The sequence below is a fragment of the Sarcophilus harrisii genome, chromosome 1 (assembly GCF_902635505.1).
Source record: "Sarcophilus harrisii chromosome 1, mSarHar1.11, whole genome shotgun sequence".
NCBI lineage: Eukaryota > Metazoa > Chordata > Mammalia > Dasyuromorphia > Dasyuridae > Sarcophilus > Sarcophilus harrisii.
In genome coordinates, this window is record NC_045426.1 from 25,329,355 (window position 1) to 25,342,040 (window position 12,686).

General features: G+C 42.8%; 2 protein-coding genes across 5 annotated transcripts in view; one reads left to right on the plus strand and one right to left on the minus strand.

The window, feature by feature from the left end:
- Positions 1-565: 565 nt before the first annotated feature.
- On the minus strand, positions 566-10,113 carry THOC7 (THO complex 7). Of its 3 annotated transcripts, none has more exons than XM_031953574.1 (8): positions 9,366-9,521; positions 5,426-5,543; positions 4,094-4,221; positions 3,754-3,840; positions 2,783-2,840; positions 2,238-2,304; positions 1,458-1,527; positions 566-1,264 (listed from the first exon to the last, which is right to left on the minus strand). In XM_031953574.1, the coding sequence occupies exons 1-8, from the start codon at positions 9,382-9,384 to the stop codon at positions 1,197-1,199; spliced, it is 615 nt and encodes a 204-aa protein (XP_031809434.1). In that variant the 5' UTR covers positions 9,385-9,521; the 3' UTR covers positions 566-1,196. The 3 variants fall into 3 exon arrangements, with proteins under 3 accessions (XP_031809434.1, XP_031809448.1, XP_031809441.1); XM_031953588.1 differs by lacking the exon at positions 9,366-9,521 and adding an exon at positions 9,887-10,113 and having other exon boundaries at positions 1,177-1,264; XM_031953581.1 differs by lacking the exon at positions 9,366-9,521 and adding an exon at positions 8,652-8,898 and having other exon boundaries at positions 1,177-1,264.
- The window catches only part of ATXN7 (ataxin 7), a 124,011-nt gene continuing 120,766 nt past the window's right edge, over positions 9,442-12,686 (plus strand). For both annotated transcript variants that reach the window (XM_031953551.1, XM_031953545.1), the window contains exon 1: positions 9,442-9,625. In XM_031953551.1, coding sequence (XP_031809411.1) covers positions 9,457-9,625 — 169 coding nt within the window. In that variant the 5' untranslated portion in view covers positions 9,442-9,456. The remainder of the gene's footprint in view (positions 9,626-12,686) is intronic.

Below are 12,686 nucleotides of genomic sequence, written 5' to 3' on the forward strand. Positions count from 1 at the left end.
TCTTTTCTTCCCAGGTTTTTACCTTCTTTCTAAATTTGATCTTTCTTGTGCAACAAGATAACTGTATAAATATGTATACATATATTGTATTTAATATATATGGGACTACCTGCCATCTAGGGGAGGGAGTGGAGGGAAAAAGATGAAACAGAGTCAATGTTGAAAAATTACCCATACTATATAAAAAACTATAATTAAAAAAAAAAAAAAAAAAAAAAAAAGAGGGCTGAGAAACATACAGGGACAGGAGCCCAATCACTTCCTCTGGCTAGAAAATAGCAACTAAGTCCTGGTGCTGTTCCATTCTCTCACTTGCCCATTCCAGAATGTTTGTTCTTTATAGAGTGCCTACTATGTGCCAAGCATGGTTGCAGGGAGTTTTCCATTGGGATTCTAAGATAACCATGAATGGGTTCCTTTTGGATTCAATGCACCATGTACATATTGAGGTTTTGTTCCCCTAGGAGGCCGAACAGCTGCTTGCTAAGGAGAGGCCAGAAAGGATCCTTGGTCACATCCTACTCTTAAGATGCCGTGATTCCATGAACCAAACACAGTATAACAATTTGTTTTCAGAAATATTTTATAATCTTAATATCTATGTTTGTTTACAACTCATTTTTCTAGGTTAGAAATTGACTCATTATTTGCTCATGTGTTTCTTGCCATATGAGAAGCAGTGACACAGAAATTGTCATGTACAGATCTGGTAGTCAGGACCATTTGGTTAGAATCTCCTTCAACATGAAGACCAACTGCCATTTCTCTGTCTCTTGAGCAGCTCCCGAGGACTTAGCTACTAGATTGTAGGTGTCCAAGGAGGGGGAAGGAGACCCTATCCAAAAAAGACACATTCACATATATATATATATGAATATGTTCTTGTGTATATTCTAGAAGTCCTTCCTTGTAAAATACAACCTGTGAGAATCAATTTCAATTTTATCATTTGAACAATTACCAAAATATGCACAAAAAATACAAACTAAAAACATCTGAATAAAAAATTTTCATAAAAACAAACTGCATTAAGATAGTTTCTTTGCCTTGTTGGACATTTGGAAAAAAAAAAAAACAAACCCAATAAAAATTTATCATCCATAGTCTGTTAGTTTCACCAAAGTAACGTTTTAACATATGGAAGGAAACTAAGACAAGTATTTAGGACTCTTCATACTGGTGAGACTTGTGTTTGCCTATGGTTTAGTCTCTGTCTCCATGCCTGCTTCCTGAGACTCTTCAACTTCTGAGAGTTTTTCATCATCTGAAATTGAGAAGTACACACAGAATTAGTGCCAATGTTGAGCACGAAGAAATCCATATGTAAGGCTTAATACAAATCTAGTAATGACAAAAGAGTGAATCTTCAAACGTTTTGGGGAATCTCATCCACTTATAAATACAGGATAGCAAGACTTAAAAGAAAAATTCTATGAGTTTTCGTAGAAGGTACTTACTTTCTAGTGTTTGCTGAAGTTCATGGATAGTGCTAAGAAGAACATGGAACTGTTTTCGCCTTAGTTCCAGCTTGATGTAAAAGAAAAGAAAATGTTTAAATTTCAGGTGATCCTGAACAAAAGGCAGACAAACTCCTGCTGACAGAACCTTACTGCTTCTACCTTCACACTTCTCGGGTTTCTTCCTGCCCTGGAGGATGCAGGCCTCATCAGCCTGTGCTCTTACTCAAACTCTAGCAGCTGCCTTGCTCAGGCTCTTCTCAGCACTGAAAGTATTTCCTATCCTGGTCCCTTGCTATCTGTGCTTCCTCAAACAGGATGTTCTACCTTCTCTCTGTTTTTGCCCTTCGATTCCCATGGCTTGTAATGTTCTCCCTCTTCAGTTTGTGTAGTTTCCCCTTCCATAGGAGACCTTTCTGATGCCACCCTCCCCCAGCAGCTTGTACCTCTCTCACCTACTCTGTATTACGCCCCCCCACCCCTCCCCCAGCAATTGGGGTTAAGTGATTTGCCCAGGGTCACACAGCTACGAAGTGTTAAATGTCAGAGATCAGATTTAAACTCAGGTCCTCCTGACTTTAGGGCTGGTGCTCTATCCACTGCACCACTAGCTGCCCCACTCTGTATCCATTTTGTACCTACATAGTTATTTACCTATTGTCTCCCCTTTTGGAATATAACCTTTGTGAGGGTAGGGACTGCTTTTGTTACTAAGATTTGGTACAAAGCTTGGCACTGACTAAGCACTTTATAACTGACAGATGTGTAAGTTAAACATACCTTATCTTCAACATTTTCTTTTATGTGAGAAAGATGTTGTAATTCTTTCCCCAAAGCATCTAGTTCCCTGAAAAAGAATACAAAAATATACATTTTGCTTCTTTTGAAAATAAGTCAATATCAAGTATTTTATTTGTTAGTCAAAACTTTGTAAAGAAAATTAAATTACTCATGCATAGTATCCGAGACAAGTAGAATAGAATATACTAAATAATAAGGCTGCCATACCCAAATAGTTCACACAGTTGTTTACAGAGCTTAAAAATGCTAAAACACATTTTTAACCAAGAACTATTCTAAGCAATGAAATTATATGTTATATTAAGGACCCAACCTGTTCTTTCTCATTATTTCAGAATGATGGTTTATTTTTCCTAGCAGTTTAATCTGGTACAAGAGATTTATAAATGTGTGCCACACACTTAGGAATATTAAATAAAAACAGATGTTTCAGAACTGCAAATGCTTTAAGTTTTAATTTTTTTGTAAAAGGCTATTATCTTTTAGCATATATAATTAGAGGGAAAGTAAAATATTAAACTTACTTCAATGTTTCATGCCTATCTGGATGGTGCTGTATGACTTTTGCCAAAGCATCATATTCTGAAAGATACAAAACCATTGCTATTTATCAAAGACACTTTCCCTCTGGGAAATATTGGCTTGTACAAAAAAAAAAAAAAAAAAAAAAAAAAAAAAAAGTCTTATCCAAAAGCTTGGCTTTACCCTGCATAGATCACTTAACTCTTGTGTAAAATAGGGACATTAGTACTTGTGCTCTTGCTCTCTCAGGAAGGACTGTGAGAATCAACAAAGATACCATCTATCGATCCAAATACAGGCTACCCTTCTTCTAACTCTGAATTACATAAAAAAAAAAAGAGTTCAACCTATAATCAAAACAATTTTTTTTTTTTTTTTTCCCTGTTTGCTTGGCCCCCTAGTCTCCAATTATAATCACATAGAGGAGACAAGCATTTTTCCTCTCTCTTCTTGCCTAAAGGAAGGTGATGAATTGAGTGAAAGTGTCTGGCTGGCAGGAAAATTAGCAAACAGCAAAGTTCCAGAACAGCCATTTGTTTTGAAGCAGTATTTTCTGTTATTTCACAGTATCTGATTCAAAGATTTTTCACTTTACCATTGCAGTCTATCTTGTGGGAAGCCTAGGTTTGGGCCAATATGGCAATATGTATAAAGGGCCAGATCCCTGCTCTTTAAGCTGTGAGTCAAGTTTGTCTTTGTACTCGGTACAGGTCCCTCTTCTATTTGCAAAAAGGCCAATTTCTGCATAAGGATCTTAACAAGGAACGTAGCAGGCATTTTAAAAAATCCATTGAATAAAAGACAATGATTATAAATGCCACTTGAACCTGGTAAAGAAATACTTCCAGCCAGCATAAATTTGCTATTGACATTAAGATAATTTTAAGATTCAAAGGTTCCTTTTTTTGGTAATTCACCATAATTTAGACTCCAGTCTCACCCCAGAGCACATTATATCACATACAATTCTTACCCTGGCGATTTTTCCGTATTCGTTTTGCTTGAAGGATCTGCTTTTTGCACTCAGCAATTTTTTCGTGTGCTCCAGCTATGCTATTTTCTATGTAAAAATTAAAAAAATTAAAAAGACAGCTGTAACTTTGTCAATAATAAACTCTTGCTAGGTTAATCTGAAATATATTTTCAACTGCCAATAAAATATTACTTTTTTTTTTTTTTTTTTTAAAGAAGCTATTTTCTAAAATAACTTATTTGGGGGAATCTTTTTTGAATCAAAACATTTCCAAACCAAACCAAAACTCCAAACTTTAAAACTGATAAGAATAAATATAAGTCACTTTAATTGTACTTACCTATGTCTTTGTAAATTTTTTCATAGTTTTCCATTTCTCTCAGATTCATATCATATACAAGCAGGGTCTTTCCCATTGAAAATTCACATTGAGACAATGTACTTAGCATGCGTTGGTACTGGCTATAACTAAAAATAAGGAAAAATGAATATTCTTAAAATGGAAAAAGTGTTAAGAAAACATACAATTGTCAGTAATGAAAATCTTACTAATATAAAGTATATTAGTGGAAATATTTCATCATACCAATAAAAATATATTAGATCCTAAGTTCATTATTATCTAAAATGTGCTTACAGGAACTTATATTTTGCTTTTTCTATATATACTTTTCTTGAGCTTTATTCAAATTTAAATTTTGGATTGTATTACTTTTTTTTTTTTAATAATAGCTTTTTATATACAAAACATATGCTTGGGTAATTTTTTAATGTTGACCCTTGCAAAAACTTCTGTTTCAACTTCTCCCCTCCTTCCCTCCACTCCCTCCTCTACATTGCAGGTAGTCCCATACATGTTAAATATGTTAAAGTATATGCTAAGATTATATTACATTTTAATAAACTCTAGAATTATGTGCCAATTTTCAGTTAGGTTGACTGAGTAATTTTAAAACAAACCAGCTTCAAAATGTATTTCATACAAACACCTAAATAATATTTAAATGTATAACTTTATTGCTGCTATTTACTTCACCTTATGTTTTGTTCTTTGTGTATTCAGAAAGCTAACTGAAATGTTACAAGACATTTTTCTAAAGTTTCCATTTCTTTGAATATGTAGCCAGCTTTTGATTCTTACTTATGAGATTCCAATTAGAAAATAAAAATAATCCAAAAAGTCACTTCAAATTAACTTCCCATATCATGCCTTTGAAAGGAACTAAATAAGCAATTTTAGTTTTTAATCATCCTTTCATAAATTTCATTTCCCCAAGAACTAAATGTATAAAATGTATGCAATCGCTGAATTCCAGAGCTGAAAGGGCTCTCAGAAGCTATCAGTTAGCCCCCCTATTGCACAAAATGAATACCCTCTACAAAGCAGATCGTTTGACCTTTGCTTTGAGACCTCACAAAGGGGGAATGAAGCCCATGCCACTTTGGAAGAATCCTGATTGTGAGAAAATTTCTTCTTTTAACAAGTCAAAATGAAACACTGTGAATGCTAGCTTAATGCCACCCTTGTCTCATTTGAGATAAAACAGGCAATTGATGTCTGAAAAAATCAAAAGTTGACTGAATTTAACCTGTTTCCATTGATTTTAAATTGAGAATGAGCAAAACATTTACAGACTCAATCATATGGTATAATAACAATAGAATGACACACCCTTCTTCCTGAGATCCAGCATTGCACCATTTAATGAAACTCTTCACTAACAAGTTGATTCTCCGATCATCACCAGCACCATCACCATCAATTAAAAGTCGCTTTCTGATAACTTCATCTAAAAGAAAGAATAGTGAATATTAAAATGACCCAATGATCAATGATGAAAAACAGATTTGTGAGCATTACCTTACTTCGGCTAAAATCCCTAAGAAATGAGGAGAATTTGCAGATATTGATAAGGAATTAATTAGAAAATCCTTGTTTCAGTATTAGCCTAGACTGGGAAGATGTCACAGCAGTCGAGTCCAAATCTCTCATTTTACAAATGAGAAATATGAGACACAGATAAGACTAAGGTGCCCCAAGTTCTATAGGTGAATGAAGACAGTTACCTGTTACCCTTGAGTCCCACCAAGAGAACTAAGCATAGGTGTTATTGGGTGCCTCTGGAAGTCTGAGGCAGTGTGTGTGTATGTGTGCTCACACAAGAGCCTAGAGAAATTGGGGGAGGGAAAACCACAGGAGAGAAGGGAGGGAAAAAAAGATGTAAAATGTTTTCAATATAAACTTCAAGTTATTATCCCCAAATCTCTCGTTCCTTTTTCATTGGCACCCTCAGCTGGTCTTTCTGGCAAATTCTCTTCTCTGCGTCACTGAACTTAAAAGGAACACAGAATGATCCTCTCTCTTGTAGTTGCTTTACCTCCGAGTTATGATGTTCCTGCTTCACTGAAACAGTGGCAGATTCCTAGAGAACCTGCCTGAAAAATCCTTTCCCACACATTTCAGAACAGTTCCAGTGCCCAGGCAAAAGTATTTCTAATCCCAAGACCAAGAGATAAAACACTAATGAATAAAGTAGTAGACTTAGAGTCAGATTTAGGTTCATCTGACACTTATTGGCTATGAAACCAAAGGCCAAACAATTTAAACTTCCTAGTTACCTCATAAGTAAAATGGAGATAGTAATATTCCTACTACCCTACATTGCAAGATGAGGGTGAGAAAGATCCTTAGTGGTTTCAGTGCTTTATAAAAGAGGGCTACAATTACTGTACTAGCATTGACACTAGAGAGCTAATGAAAAGCTAGGGATGAACATCAAAGTGGGATTTTGGGAAAATTAGACAGCAAATCTGAAGACGAGAAGGGCTGCAAGTAAGAGGCCTAGATTGTGGTATCTAGCAAGCATCTGGTAATGTTAAAGTACACTCTGTAGAGATTAGGCCTAGGTAAGTAGATTTAGGAGTGATTTATATAGAGACAATAACTGAGCCCCAATATCTGAGAACAGATATGATTACTGAAAGAGGGACAAGAAGGCACAGGACAGGACCTTGAGAAACAATCAGGTTAGCAGGGAGGAAATGAATGAAGATTCTTAAAAAGAGCTGAGGAATAACCACGCAGAAGAAAAAATCATAACTAACATTTACTTAGTACTTACTATGACATTATGCTAAGTGTTTTATAATTATTATCCCATTTTGATCCTTAGAGCAATCCTGGAAGATAAATGCTAGCGTTATCCCAATTTATTAGCAGGAGACAACTGAAGCAGATAAAGGTTACCTGACATGCTCGGGGTCAGAAATGGAAAGTGTTAAAAGTCACATTTGCACCCAGGTTTTCTATACACTCCATCACCACCTAGTTGTCACAACATTGTCCAGAAGGAGAGTTTAGTCAGTCATGCCCCAAACCCCAAGTAGAGTGGAAAGAACCCTGGCTTTGAAGTGAAAGTCTCCAGACCCTGCATCTCACTATTTAAATAACTGTGGCCAAGTCATTGAACCAGCCTAGCTCCTGAGCTCCTTGTCTGTAAAATGAGGAAGCTAGACCAGATACCTCAAAAGACAGCTTTTGGCTCTAGATCTATGAAATAAGAATTGAGGAGATTCCTGGATTTAGCAGATGAGCAATTCCTGTAATCTCAGCATAATGCTGGGTCTCTCCCTTCGATCACAGGGGACCGAGATAATAAAGTAAAAGCAACAAATACATAGGATTCTAATCTAATATAAATGAATGATCTTGAAAAGTTGGTTAGGGAGCAGTTAGGTGATGCAATGAATAGAGCACCAAGCCCTTAAGTCAGGAGGACTCAAGTTCAAATCTGGTCTGGGACACTTAACACTTCCTACCTATGTGACCCTGGGTAAGTCACTTAACCTCAATTGCCTCAGCAAAAAAGAAAAGAGAAAGAAAAAGAAAAAGAGGCTAGATACAGGTCTAGAGCTTGTTGGGATGGATAGCAGGGTCAAATGAAGTATATTTACATTGTTTTAAAGGAGCTGAGCATGTCAAGTCAATGAGGGAGAAAAATCAGAGAAAGAGATGGAAGGAGGGAAGAAAGAGATGAAGAAAGCAGGAAAAAGAAACGAAGAAAGAATAAATTCCTGAAGATGAAGGAGGTGGGAGAATAGGGAATATGAGACTGATGGCACAGGTAAGGATTGGTCTTCCAAAGGAGACCAAACAGAAAAGATTTCATTAGGGCGGGGAAAAAAAAACCTCACACTTTACCCTAAATGAAACAACTTGGAAAAATGGAAAATCAAGCTATATCAGCTTCAATTCCCTTCTCTTCCCAGCCCCAAACTCAAATAACTCTTAGCTATACCTTGAACCCTGGGATTCTTTGGCTGTGGAGTGCAGCACAGATGTGACAAGAAGATACTATTTTCGGCGCTGATTAATTTTCTCCCAGTCAAGATGTAAGCCACACTTCCTTGTCCAACTGTCAGATTTTCCAGCAACTTCTGACAGTGGTTTACAATCTTACTTGAGAAATGGGACACAGATGGCACGGTGTTAAACTGACTGGAATCCTCACTTTGAAAGCTCTTTGCCACAGCCAATTTAGTCAAGGATTTCTGGAATTCAATCCTCCATCTTTCCAGAACTGACTGATCAGGAAAACAATTAAGCAACAATATCTAAGGGTGTAAATACTGAGTAAAGCCCTTCCCTTGCTGAAAAGACACGGCCAAAGACTCACCAACATCTAAAAAAACGCAACAATCAGACTCCCATGAACAGAATTCTCAGACCTCACAACTTGCAGAAGTTGCCACCTAGCCATCAAAGCAAACCAGAACGCCTACAGGACGCTAAGCATTGGCCACCGCCATTCCACCTCCAGAAATGACGCCTTTCGGGGTTCACTGACCAGGGGCATTCTGGACAAGTGCCTTCTTCCCCCGTCTGTCTGTTTCCTCACCTGTCCAAACCGGTCCGGCTTCTCCGCTGAGAATCCCCCTCTAGGTCCAGCAGGTGTATGAGGCCGGGGCTCGCCTGTGCACTCCAGCCTTACTGGGGCATCGCTCCCCGGGGCCCCCCAAGCTCGGACATCGGGGATGACGGTCAGTGCCCGCCCCAGACGCCGCTCTGGGTGTGCGCACGGATCAGCGCATATGTGCGTTACTCACACACGCGCGCGCGCGCCAGTGCCGGGCCGCGGCAACGCACAGGATAACCACCACATCTGCAGCTTATCCAATGGCACAAACAAGGGCCGCGGGGGCGCGTTTAAGCGCTTTTCCCGGCCGGGCTGGCGGCCACTTCCGCCCGCCCCAGCCCGCCTCTCTCAGATGCCCGCGCGTGCGTGCGCCGGCCGGGCGCCAGCACGGAACGCTTAGGACGCGGCCCGGGAGGCCCTCGGCCGTGCGGGATCGGAACCGGAGGGGTTCCCCGGCCGGCGCTTAGTCCCCGCCGCTCGCGGCCCAGCGGGGAAGCCCTCGCGCACGAGTCGCGGGCGGAGGCCCAGCCGGGGGCGCGGCTGCGCCTCTCCATTCATCCGCCGCGCACCCAAGGGCCGGCGAGGGCGGGCAGGGCCCGAGTCCCTCAGCGACGCCCTCCCACCACGTCCGGGGCCGCTCCTTTCCCCGATCCCATCCCGCCCCGGGGATCACTCCCCCCGGCGGCGCCCCCTCACCGTCCGTCACGGCCCCCATGGCGCCCGGGGCAGCGGCCGCTCTTCACCCGCGTCCGGAGGCGACGGCGGCGGCTCCGGCCAAACTCCCACAATGCAGCCGGGCAAACAGCCATGGAGGGCGCGTGCCCGGGCCCGCCCCCTTGGGGGCGGGGAGGTCCGGGGCGGGGCCGCAAGGGGAGGCGGGCCGAGCGCGCCCGGCCCCGAGGCCCCGCCCTGTGGCCCCGCCCCGCGCCGCAGGACGCGCTGCTTCCGCCCGCCAGGTGAGAGCCGCCGCGGGGCCGGGCCGGGCGGGAGGGGCGAGGCGGCGCGCGCACACGAGGCGCGGGCCCGAGCGGGGGGGATACAGGGCCGCGGATCCCCGAAGATCTCTCCGGGGACCGGGCATGGGGTGGGGGAGGGGGGGAGAGGGGAAGGTCACCGCGGGGGGCTGCGGGCGTGCGGGGGGCGGGGGGGGTAGCGCAAGCGTGCGCGCGCCGGGGGAGGGGGCGGGGCCGCGGCGCTCCGCCCCCAGCCTCCCCTACCTGCGAAGTTCGCGCGGGAACCGGCTGCGGGGCGCGGGGGTGCACGCCCGGGACTGGAAGTCCGGGCTCCGACCTGTCATCTTTGCTCCTCGCCATGCCCTCTATTAAAGGGACGCCGGAGGGGACGGAGGGCCCCTGCCCGCGGCAGCGCCCCCGGCTCGCCCCCCCCCACCGGCTTCGGAAGCCAGAAACGGGGGGGCTTGCGTCCGGGGGCGAGGCCCGGCCCCCGGAGCTATCCCGAGCCCACGGGGACCCTCGGGGTCGCGTGACAGCTCCGCCTCACCCCGCCCCGCCCTCGGCGATACTTGTTAGCTGCTGGTCCCGGCGCGCTCCTCGCGTCCTGCCTCCCCGCCGGGACGGCCGGCGCAGCGTGTCAGCGCCCTCCGAGGGGGCCGGGAGCACCAAGCCCCCGCCAGAGCGCCGCTCGCGCCTCGTGGGCTTCCAGTGGCCGGCGCGGCGCCTGGCGAAGTCTTGCGCCGCAGCCACGCGCGCCCGCCCCACGCGCGCCCGCCCCACGCGCCCCCGGAGAGCCGGCCCACAATGGGCACGCTCCTCTCCAGCTCCCGCCCCCGCAGACCGCTTGGTCTGCCTTAGAGCGGTGCCCGTGATTGTGCTTTGTGAAAATAGCGTCTCGGCGCTTTGGGTCCATCCCTGGGAATCAGGGCCCATCTTTAGTGCTCAGAAAGGCTTTAGAGCAATTCTACGACCGGCCCATCCGGCCTCAGGAGCAGAGCAGCTTGCCTAGATGGGGGGCGTTATATTTATTTTTGTGTTGCGTATTGGGCTGGAGCCAATCAGTAATTACGTCAACCAGTAAGCGACTGCTTAGTAAGCGCTCATTATATGCCTGGCGCGGCCCGAAGAGTTGGATGGAGAAACCAGACGAGTTCCCCCCAACCGGGTCCTCAGACTCCTTCCATCCTAAAAGAGATGGCTTGAAAAGAATTACTTCAAAGCTGTGTTCGGGCTACAGGAGCGCCCACGTTCATCCCCTCTTATCCGTTTCATCGACTAATTCCTCAGAAGGAGAAATGATTTGCCCCAAAGTGCACAGATTTTGAATCCAGAAACCCCTGATTCTAAATCCTGGACATCCCAGTCCTGATCCAGACCTCCTTGTTTGTCCTCCAGCCTTATTCAGCTCACTAAGTCCAGGAGGACATCCTGACCCAAATTAGAATTATTTTAGCTCTTCCAATCACAGATTAGAAATCTAATGTTTTGTATCTTTCCAAAAGGGTAAATTTCACTAATGTTTTAATTGGAATGACTATTGTAAGAAAGACACTTGTAAAGTTGATATTGTTTTAGATGTTGCCCTTAGAAATGATGATTTTGGAAAAAAACTTAAGGCTTAGTTTTTGGTGGTGGTTTGTTTTACTTCTGAGAAATAGAAAAGAAAATATTCTTTTGCCCTACCAGGTTTGTGACTTTGTGAAATTCATGGGAAGTTATATCAGATGCTCAGTAGATATTCAGGCCAGATTGTTAGGTCATTTAGTTTTGCTTAGCTCTAGGGACTAGAGTGATTTGAAGAACCTTCATTTGTCAAGACACTTAACAAACACTTGATGAGCTCTTGAGCAAAGTAGCTACGTTCAGCATCATTATTTTAACCTTCTTCCATTCCTAAAGCTTTATGGTCACACAATTTAATCTGATTGGATTATCTCAGATGTATGTTCATTAATATGAATGTTGAATTCAGTAAACCTTTCTTAACCTATTGCTGGGGGAGGGGAAGGCACATTATTAATTACCAAAAGGAAAATTTCTGTCCCAAAGGAACTCTTTCTTCATTAATTTCCCTTTTCTTAAATTATTATGAAATTAAGTAAGAAAATATATAAAATAATTTTTTTTGGAATGTAATTCTTTCTGTGTGATCAATCGATCCTAATGGCAACCTGTGTTCATCAGTATTTTATGTTCAAGTGTAGGCAGTTAGGTGGTACAGTGAATAGAGGCTTAACCTGGAGTCTAAAAGAGATTCTGCCTTCAGCATTTACTAAGGTGGCTCGAGTAGAGTACCTTGGACCTTCATAGGACTTTAGGGGTTACATTGGTCATAAACTCCATTAGGTTTTTCACTTCTGGATTTTAAGATCCTTTGCTCAGTCTTAAAAACTCAATGTCCTAGAAACTGTATCTTAAACGTTTAAGTCTCTTATTCTGTCATTTTTTGGGGAGTCTCACCTTTCATTGTATCTCCAAAGCTTAGCACAGTGTAATTAAGCATATAGAAGGGCCTTCATAAATGCTCATTGGCTTTTATTTTTGCATCCCCATTGCCTGCCATAATACACTGTAGTTGATAAGTTACAATTTAGTGCTGTGGACTGTGTTAGGCATTGGAGTTAGAAACATAATAAATGAAATTTCTGCTTGCAATGACATTACATTCTAATGGGGGAGACAGCAAGTACATATAACTTATAAATGTAAAATTAATAAATATATGCATATATACATACAAAGTACATTGTATGTTTAAGTATATATGCATATACACACACATAGAGTAGTTAACTATGAGGAAAATGTTTTTTGATTGAACAAATTGAATTCTTTCCAACAGATTATCTTCTTATCCTTTGTAGTATCATATCTTGAGCTAACAGCCTCAAAGGAGAATCAGAAATGGTTCCTGTTTTCAGCAGTGAGACTCCTGAGGCATTTCACCCAAGGGGGAGTTTGACTGGTGAGCTGTGTCCAAATACTATTATGTGTCATGCAGGCCTACAGGCCTACACATGTTGGGAACTCAGACCTGGGATGTTTTGTAATCGGGAAGAATAGG